General features: G+C 47.6%; 1 protein-coding gene across 2 annotated transcripts; it reads left to right on the forward strand.

Moving 5' to 3' along the window:
- Window positions 1-916: 916 nt before the first annotated feature.
- Window positions 917-7,153, forward strand: COX14 (cytochrome c oxidase assembly factor COX14). Of its 2 annotated transcripts, none has more exons than XM_089687322.1 (2): window positions 917-1,073; window positions 6,779-7,153. In XM_089687322.1, the coding sequence occupies exon 2, from the start codon at window positions 6,786-6,788 to the stop codon at window positions 6,960-6,962; it is 177 nt and encodes a 58-aa protein (XP_089543448.1). In that variant the 5' UTR covers window positions 917-1,073; window positions 6,779-6,785; the 3' UTR covers window positions 6,963-7,153. The 2 variants fall into 2 exon arrangements, with proteins under 2 accessions (XP_089543448.1, XP_089543449.1); XM_089687323.1 differs by having other exon boundaries at window positions 1,042-1,160.
- The last annotated feature ends 3,244 nt before the right edge of the window (window positions 7,154-10,397 follow it).

Consider the following 10,397-nt stretch of genomic DNA (forward strand, 5'->3'; position numbering starts at 1 on the left):
GGGATGTCATTAATGTCCATGTGCGTGTAAAGGCAGGCCGACCAATAATATGGGCAATACAGTGTATTACAGTTACTAGCCTATGTGGCCCCTCAGTGATCTGCATGTGAGGCTTTCTATATGAAGAAAGTTCTCCATTACCACTCTGTACTATTCCCCCTCCATAAATGGTTAAGTAGCAGGTAGGGCAAAAGGTGGAGGAGCTGGGCCAGCATAGTCACCAATCAGACACTCCCATAAGGGGCAGGACTATGACTAAAGAAGGAGGGTCTGTGATAGGACTCCTCATGGACAAGTCACGTGTTTTAGGTATGACCAGAAATCCATGTTATGGAAAGGGGGGTCACTGGTACGGACCATAGAGCAGTCTCAGGGTGTCACATGTCCATGCGGGATTTTGAGAGTTCGGCACACAGAGACCAATATTTCACCGAGAACGTTTTCCTCATAGGACCCTCTAACCTCAGCGGCGCGGACATGGTTAGCACTGCCCCGCACTAGCCGCACCTAAGCTGAGAGGAAGCAAATCGCATGACCCGCACTGCCCCGCCCCTGGTTAAAAAAGCTGCGCCTCCGGGTCCAAAAACATATCGCATGACCCGCACTGCCCCGCCCCTGGCTACAAAAGCCGCGCCTCCGGCTCCGACAACATATCGCATGACCCGCACTGCCCCGCCCCTGGATACAAAAGCCGCGCCTCCGGGTGCGACAACATATCGCATGACACGCACTGCCACGCCCCTGGATACAAAAGCCGCGCCTCCGGGTCCGACAACATATCGCATGACACGCACTGCCCCGCCCCTCGCCACAAAGGCCGCACCTCCGGGTCCGAGAGCATATCTCATGACCTATGCTGTCCCGCCCATCGCCTTAAAGGCCGCGCCTACGGGACCAAGAGCATATCACATGACCCACTCTGCCCCGCCCTTCGCCGTAAAGGCCGCACCTCCGGGACCGAGAGGTACCACATGACCCACCTCACACCATCGAGACTTTCCGGCGGGTGATGGATAGGAGGAGTCACGTGTTTCCTGCAGGAAGTGATAGTCGTGAAGGAGTGAAAGTCACGGGTAGGATGTTTTGGTGTCTGGCTGTGCCAGGGACATGGGCCACTACAGCAGCCGGAGTGCAGGGGGTGACTGAGTGTACAGTGTCAGGTGACAGCTCAGTGTTATGGGGGAGAGGTCAGGGGATCCAGGGTCATAACACTGATATGTTGGTTATCTGCCCCCTCCTGGTCATTCTGGCATAAATGAAGGCAAATCCCACTTCTATCAGTTGATATAAGATCAGGTGTCCCCATGTTGGGGAATTGCCATACACCCAGCCTGGTGACAACAGTTAGATGTTCCATTTCCCTCCCGGAATCTCCCAGACAGGGATGCAGGCCATAATGTCCTTCTAGAGGATTCCCATACACGACAGTGGTGTGTGGATGAGGCCACCTTTGTCCTGCTTTTCATGTTCCTGTGGACAGATCTCTCCTATGGAGATGTTGGCATTGCAGGTAAAGCAGGTCACACCCCGTGCTCAGACACTGGTGATCTGTTTATGGTGATCACGTGTCAGCACAGCGGAGGACCTCCATACTGCCCCCTATAAACATACAGCCGGTGTCACCTGTGTGTGCTGGGGGGATGCTCGGGGCCCCCAGCATAGTCACAGCTCCTGCTCACTGCTTAGATTATGATTCGGTGGGGTGGGCTCCCAATCACTGTGACAGCCAATCAATCAGACCCCCACCATCGGAGACCCAGCGTGCAGTGTCCGTGTTTTAACAGTGGTTTTGTCCTCCCTGGAGCATCATGGATGTTCTGTCCTCTCTGTTTATACACCAATCAAAAACAATATTGATCTGGTCAGTTAAGTAGCAGAGGGGGGGGGGGGTTAATCAGTTTCAGCTGCTTTGGTGTTAATGAAATTAACAGGTACACTAGATGGGTAACAATGAGATGACCCCCAAAACAGGAATGGTTTTACATTTACAGGTGGAGGCCACTGACATTTTTTTCCCTACTCATATTTTCTGACTGTTTTTCACTAGTTTTGCATTTGGTTAGGGTCAGTGTCACTACTGGTAGCATGAGGCGATACCTGGACCCTACAGAGGTTGTACAGGCAGTCCAACTCCTCCAGGATAGCACATCAATATGTGCCATTGCCAGAAGGTTTGCTGTGTCTCCCAGCACAGTCTCAAGAGCATGGAGGAGATTCCAGGAGACAGGCAGTTACTCTAGGAGAGCTGGACAGGGCTATAGAAGGTCCTTAACCCATCAGCAGGACCGGTATCTGCTCCTTTGTGCAAGGAGGAACAGGATGAGGTCTGCCAGAGCCCTACAAAATGACCTCCAGCAGGCCACTGGTGTGAATGTCTCTGACCAAACAATCACAAACAGACTTCATGAGGGCCCAATGTCTGCTAGTGGGCCCTGTGCTCGCGGCCCGGCACCATAGAGCTCAATTGGCATTTGCCATTGAACACCAGAATTGACAGGTCCACCACTGGCACCCTGTGCTTTTCACAGATGAGAGGAGGTTCCCCCTGAGCACATGTGACAGACGTGAAAGGGTCTGGAGAAGCCGTGGAGAATGTTTTGCTGCCTGTAACATGGTTCAGCATGACTGTTTTGGTGGTGGGTCAGTGATGGTCTAGGGAGCCATATCCATGGAGGGATGCACAGACCTCTACAGGCTAGACCAGGGGTGGGCAAACCTTTTGACTTGAGGGCCGCAATGGGTTCATATATTGGACCCGGGGGCCGGACCAAGAGTAGATATAGTAATTCATCCCCCATATAGTAATTTATTCCTCATATTAATTCATCCCCATATAGTAATTCATCCCTCATATAGTATTTCATCCCCCATAGTACTATTCCCCCCCCAAGTAGTAAGCCAAGTCCCCCCCTGTGTCAATTCACTTACCTTTGCTCCGCACGTTCCTCTCGCCGTGTTCCCGCGCCGTTCCTGTCTTCAGGGCGGACTGTGAGAGGAGCCTAGCTCCCCTCCCCTCACGTTCGTCACGCTGCCCCGCCTACACACATCCTGACAGTATCATGCTCCGCGGGCCGGATTAAAAGGTCCGCCAGGCCGTAGTTTGCCCATTGCTGGGCTAGACTATGGCACCCTGACTGCCATTAGGTATCAGGATGAAATCCTTGGACCCATTGTCAGACGCTACACTGGTGCAGTGGGTCCTGGGTTCCTCCAGGTACACGACAATCCCCGGACTCATGTAGCGAGAGTATGCAGGCAGTTCCTGGAGGATGAAGGAATTGATACCACTGAATGACCCCCACGCTTGCCTGACCTAAATCCAATAGAACACCTGGGATATCATGTTTCAGTCCATCCGATGCCACCTCAGACTGTCCAGGAGCTCAGTGATGCCCTGCTCCAGATCTGGGAGGAAATACCCCAGGACACCATCCGTTGTCTCATTAGGAGCATGTTCCGGTGTTGTCAGGCATGCATACAAGCAAGTGGGGGCCATACAAACTACTGAGTACCATTTTGAGTTTCTGCAATGAAATTTCAGCAAAATGGACTAGCCTGCTGCATCATTTTTTCACTGATTTTCAGGGTGTTTGAATTCAGTCCTCTGTAGGTTGATCATTTTCATTTCCATCAAACGATGGGGCATCCTTATGTTCCTAACACATTACCCAGTCCATATCAGTATAGATATCCAGCATGAGATTTTCCCCATTGAGATCTGATGTGTCTTCAAAGTGGTTCTTTAAGTTTTTTGAGCAGTGTATTATTCTGTTATATTGAACTGGATCAGGCTTCTATTGTTTTGTGGTATGCTGACATCTAGTCGCGGTTTAGAGCCACCATAACTTGTATACTTGTGTGATTTTGCATCTCCCTCTGTCCTCCCCTCATTTTAAGGGCTAGTTAGTTGAGTCCTAGCTAGACCCTTCCTGTTTCTTCCATATTCCCGCAAGCAGTGTTAGTCCTCGGCAGAGGCAGGGCTTAGGAATGCCATGGTTTTTGCACTTTAACTGGAAAATCACCCTCTGTACTGCAATTATGTGAAGTAAAATTGTGTTCTTGTCTTACTGAAGAGTTAAAACTGCCTGTGGATGGTGCCAAGTCAGCAGGTGACCATATTGTTTGGACAGACTGTGGTTTATTTACTAAAGCTGGAGAGTGCAAAATCAGGCTCACCTCTGCATAGAAACCAATCGGCTTCCAGGTTTTATTGCCAAAGCGTGATTGAAGCTAAGGTTATTTATTTATTTCAGGTACTTATATAGCCGTCAATTTACGTAGCGCTTTACATATATATTGTACATTCACATCAGTCCCTAACCCTCAAGGGGTGTACAATCTAAGGTCCCTAACTCATATTCTTACATACACATACTAGGGCCAGTTTAGACAGGATCCAATTCACCTACCAGCATGTCTTTGGAGTGTGGGAGGAAGCCGGAGTACCTGGAGGAAACCCACGCAGGCACAGGGAGAACATGCAAACTCCAGGCAGGTGGTGCCGTGGTTGGGATTTGGGATTACTGCCAGGCGGAAGTGCTAACCATTTAGCCACTGTGCTGCCCAAGGTTAGAAGCTGATTAGTTTCTATACAGAAGTGAGCCTGATTTTGCCCTCTTCAGCTTTAGTAAATAAGCCCCCCACTGGGTCTAAGGAGGTACAGTCATGGCCGAAATTGTTGGCACCCTTGATATTTCTCCAGGAAATCATGTATTTCTCACGAAACGTATTGCATTAACACATGTTTTGCTATACACATGTTTATTCCCTTTGTGTGTATTGGGACAAAACAAAAAAAGGGAGGAAAGAAAGCAAATTCGACATAATGTCACACAAACCTCCAAAAATGGGCTGGACAAAAGTATTGGCACCCTTTCACAACTGCGGATAAATAAGAATGTTACAAGCATGTGATGCTCCTGTAAACTCACCTGGGGCAAGTAACAGGTGTGGGCAATATAGAAATCACACCTGAAAGCAGATAAAAAGGAGAGACGTTCACTTAACCTTTGCATTGTGTGTCTGTCTGTGCCACACTAAGCATGGACAACAGAAAGAGGAGACGAGAACTGTCTGAGGACCTGAGAACCAAAATTGTGGCAAAATATCAACAATCTCAAGGTTACAAGTCCATCTCCAGAGAACTAGATTTGCCTTTGTCCACAGTGCGCAACATTATCAAGAAGTTTGCAACCCATGGCACTGTAGCTAATCTCCCTGGTCGTGGACGGATGAGGAAAATTGATGAAAGATTGCAACGCAGAATAGTCCGGATGGTGGATAAGCAGCCCCAAACATGTTCCAAAGACATTCAAGCTGTCCTGCAGGCTCAGGGAGCATCAGTGTCAGCGCGAACTATCCGTCGACATTTAAATGAAATGAAACGCTATGGCAGGAGACCCAGGAGGACCCCACTGCTGACACAGAGACATAAAAAAGCAAGACTACAGTTTGCCAAAATGTACTTGAGTAAGCCAAAAGCCTTCTGGGAAAACGTCTTGTGGACAGATGAGACCAAGATAGAGCTTTTCGGTAAAGCACATCATTCTACTGTTTACCGAAAACGGAATGAGGCCTACAAAGAACAAAACACAGTACCTACGGTAAAATATGGTGGAGGTTCAATGATGTTTTGGGGTTGTTTTGCTGCCTCTGGCACTGGGTGCCTTGACTGTGTGCAAGGCATCATGAAATCTGAGGATTACCAAAGGATTTTGGGTCGCACTGTAGGGCCCAGTGTCAGAAAGCTGGGTTTGCGTCCAAGATCCTGGGTCTTCCAGCAGGACAATGACCCCAAACATACGTCAAAAAGCACTCAGAAATGGATGGCAAAGAAGCGCTGGAGAGTTCTGAAGTGGCCAGCAATGAGCCCAGATCTAAATCCCATTGAACACCTGTGGAGAGATCTTAAAATTGCTGTTGGGAAAAGGTGTCCTTCCAATAAGAGAGACCTGGAGCTGTTTGCAAAGGAAGAGTGGTCCAAAATTCCGGGTGAGAGGTGTCAGAAGCTTATTGATGGTTATAGGAAGCGACTGATTTCAGTTATGTTTTCCAAAGGGTGTGCAACCAAATATTAAGTTAAGGGTGCCAATACTTTTGTCCAGCCCATTTTTGGGGTTTTGTGTGACATTATGTCATATTTGCTTTTCTGCCTCTGTTTTATATTTGTTCCAATACATACAAAGGGAATAAACATGTGTATAGCAAAACATGTGTTAATGCAATACCTTTTTTGTGTGAAATACTTGATTTTCAGGAAAAATATCAAGGGTGCCAACAATTTCGGCCATGACTGTATGTCAATGCATAAAACGGAATTTTAATCAGAACATTTCCTTGTAAAATCCCCCCGCATTGCTCAGTCGCTGACACTTTTGTCTTCAGCCGCCTTGATTGGCTGGGCTAGGATGACATAACTCCCACACATGCACATTGGAATTCATCCATCCCAGCACTTAAGATCTGTAAGATGCTGGGATCATACACTGAGCTGTGCATGTGTGGCTGTCAGTGCACAAATCGTAATCAACTGCTGGCAGACAGGAGGACATGGGATTTTTTTTGTTACTCGCTGTAAAATCCCTTTCTCTGCGTTCATTAACGGACACAGCCTTTCTATGCTTGGTCACAAAAAAAAGGCAAAGAATAGAAGGGCTGTGTCCATCATGGAACTAGGAGAAAAGATTTTATGGCAGAAGAGATGGACAGAGTCTGTTCTACCATTAGGATTTTTATAGTTTTGCCTGTTTTCATCATTACTGATTTCTTTATCTTTCAGGTTAAAGATGCTTTCCAACAAGCGCCTTGCAGATCTTGGGTACAAGACATTTTCTGGCACTATGATTCTGCTGACGCTGTACGGAGGATATCTGTGCAGTCTCCGGGTGTATCGACATTTTCAGCGCAGGTTGCAGCTGCAGGAAGCAGCAGAGAACCAGACAGAGGCCGTCATTAAAGACTGAATGATCTGCACACTGAACTGTCCCAGTGGGGTGAGCAGTCTACTCTATGAAGTCACATTGTACCCATGTTACCTCTGGATTCCTACAAAGGATCATGAAGCTCAGTTTCATCAAATATCAAGATTATATTGCTGAGATGTTTCCATTTAAATGTTTTTTTTATTTGTACAAATAAATTGATTTCTTCTGGATGTGAGTCAAGTGACTTGAATGTATCAGTATGAAGATCAAAATACGTTAGCATTGTGACTTGTGAGAATTAAAGGGCAACACCGCAGATTATTGGCTTTATACAGTGCCTTGAAAAAGTATTCATACCCCTTGAACTTTTCCACATTTTATCATGTTACAACCAAAAATGTAAATGTGTTTTATTGGGATTTTATATGATAGACCAACACAAAGTGGCTCATAATTGTGAAGTGGGAGGAAAATGGTTTTAAAAAGTGTTTTACAAATAAATATCTGAAAAGTTTTGCATGCATATGTATTCAGCCCCCTTTACTCTGATACCCTTAACTAAAAAATAGTGGAACCAATTGCCTTCAGAAGTCACCTAATTAGTAAATAAAGCCCACCTGTGTGTAGTTTAATCTAAGTATACATACGGCTGTTCTGTGAAGCCCTCAGAGGTTTGTTAGAGAACAGCACCATGAAGGCCGAGGAACACACCAGATGGGTCAGGGATAATGGGGAGAAGTTTAAAGCAGAGTTGGGTTATAAAAAAAAAAAAAAATCCCAAGCTTTGAATATCTCACAGAACATTATTCAATCCATCATCTGAAAATGGAAAGAGATCCACAGCTTAGGTGGGAGAATCTGTCCACAGGACAACTATTAGTTGTGCACTCCACAAATCTGGCCTTTATGGAAGAGTGTCAAGAAGAAAGCCAAAAAAAGTCCAGTTTGCGAGAAGCCATGTGGGGGACACGGCAAACGTGAAAGAAGGTGCTCAGGTCAGATGAGACCAAAATTGAACTTTCTGGCCTATGTGTGGTGGAAAACTAACTGCACATCACCCTGAACACACCATCCCCACCGTGAAAAGTGGTGTCAGTATCATATTGTGGGGATGTTTTTCTTCAGCAGGGACAGGGAAGCTGGTCAGAGTTGATGGGAAGATGGATGGAGCCAAATACAGGGCAATATTAGAAGAAAACTTGTTAGTCTGAAAAAGACTTGAGACTGGGGTGAAGGTTCACCTTCCAGCAGGACAACGACCCTAAACATTCAGCCAGAGCTACAATGGAATGGTTTAGATGAGCGGTTCTCAACCTGGGGGTCGAACGACCATTTCCCAGGGGTCGCCTAAGACCATCGGAAAACATATTTCCGATGGTCTTAGGAACCAAGACACCGCTGCTCTGTCTCGCGATCTGTGGGCGGGATGATATGCTGCCCCTGTAACCTGGCCACACCTCCGGGATCACTCAACAGCTCCGCCTCCTCGCCGCTGATTGGCCACCGGAACTGTAGCTCAGGAGAGGCACACAGGCGGCCAATCACCGGTGAGGAGGTGGAGCTTGGAGAGGAGGAGCAGAGCGCGCAGATCGAGGGAGCTGCAGGACCGAGTGAAGAGGAGAGAGGCCAGAGAAGGAAGACAGCTGACAGGTAAGTGCAAATTTTGCTTCTGCAGGCTGTAGATGGGAGAGGGAGAGAGCGAGCCCAGGCTGGAGCAGGGGTCAGCAAGGTAAGTATCATTGGTGTCAGTGGGAGGAATAGTGCCCCATCATTTGTGTCACTAATACCAACGATGGGGCACTATTCCTCCCCCCACTGACACGCACTATTCCTCCCCCCACTGACACCAACGATGGGGCACTATTCCTCCCCCCACTGACACCAACGATGGGGCACTATTCCTCCCCCCACTGACACCAACGATGGGGCACTATTCCTCCCCCCACTGACACCAACGATGGGGCACTATTCCTCCCCCCACTGACACCAACGATGGGGCACTATTCCTCCCCCCACTGACACCAACGATGGGGCACTATTCCTCCCCCCACTGACACCAACGATGGGGCACTATTCCTCCCCCCACTGACACCAACGATGGGGCACTATTCCTCCCCCCACTGACACCAACGATGGGGCACTATTCCTCCCCCCACTGACACCAACGATGGGGCACTATTCCTCCCACTGACACCAACGATGGGACACTATTCCTCCCACTGACACCAACGATGGGGCACTATTCCTCCCACTGACACCAACGATGGGGCACTATTCCTCCCACTGACACCAACGATGGAGCACTATTCCCCCCACTGACACCAACGATGGGGCACTATTCCTCCCACTGACACCAACGATGGGGCACTATTCCTCCCACTGACACCAACGATGGGGCACTATTCCTCCCACTGACACCAACGATGGGGCACTATTCCTCCCACTGACACCAACGATGGGGCACTATTCCTCCCACTGATACCAACGATGGGACACTATTCCTCCCACTGACATCAGTGATGGGGCGCTAGTCCTCCCACTGATACCAATGATGGGGCACTATTCCTCCCACTGCAAAATTACAGTTCTGAAGTAGCAACGAAAATAATTTTATGGTTGGGGGTCACCACAACATGAGGAACTGTATTAAGGGGTCGCGGCGTTAGAAAGGTTGAGAACCACTGGTTTAGATCAAAGCATATTCATATGTTAGAATGGTCCAGACCTAAATCCAATTGAGAATCTGTGGCAAGACTTGAAAATTGCTGTTCACAGACACTCTCCATCCAATCTGACAGAGCTTGAGCGATTCTGCAAAGAAGAATTGGCAGAATGTGCCAAGCTGGTAGAGACATCCCCAAAAAGACTTGCAGCTGTATTTGCAGTGAAAGGTGGTTCTACAAAGTATTGACCCAGGGGGGCTGAATACAAATGCACGCCACATTTTCAGATATTTATCTGTAAAAAAAATTTTGAAAACCATTTATCATTTTCCTTCCACTTCACAATTATGTGCCACTTTGTGTTGGTCTATCACATAAAATCCCAATAAAACACATTTACGTTTTTGCTTGTAACATGACAAAATGTGGAAAATTTCAAGGGGGATGAATACATTTTCAAGGCACTGTAGTAGAATAGGGCAGGGTTTGACCTCTCCCTACCAGATTTCACAGTCTTCAAGAACATTGACTCCTGCTGTTCTTCTCTGGGTAACTGCATTTATCTGCTACCTCCACTCTTAACCAGACAAACGCATTGACTCCTGTTAAATTCTCAACAAATGTAATTATATCTGTGTATCTGTTGACTTGTCCTCACCTCTAGGCGCACTCAGGTTTATGACTGTGGCCTGGTTCCTAAGAAACATCCCCCCCTATTCATGTGAGCCTTATCAGCTTCTAATTGGGGCGGAGTTGAATGCTCATTTGAGCATCTCCCTATAAATTTAGTTCAGCTCATGGGGGAGATCTC

This window comes from Staurois parvus, unplaced genomic scaffold (genome assembly GCF_062004578.1).
Source record: "Staurois parvus isolate SC_StPar_1 unplaced genomic scaffold, SC_StPar_1.0 ptg000422l, whole genome shotgun sequence".
Classification (NCBI taxonomy): domain Eukaryota; kingdom Metazoa; phylum Chordata; class Amphibia; order Anura; family Ranidae; genus Staurois; species Staurois parvus.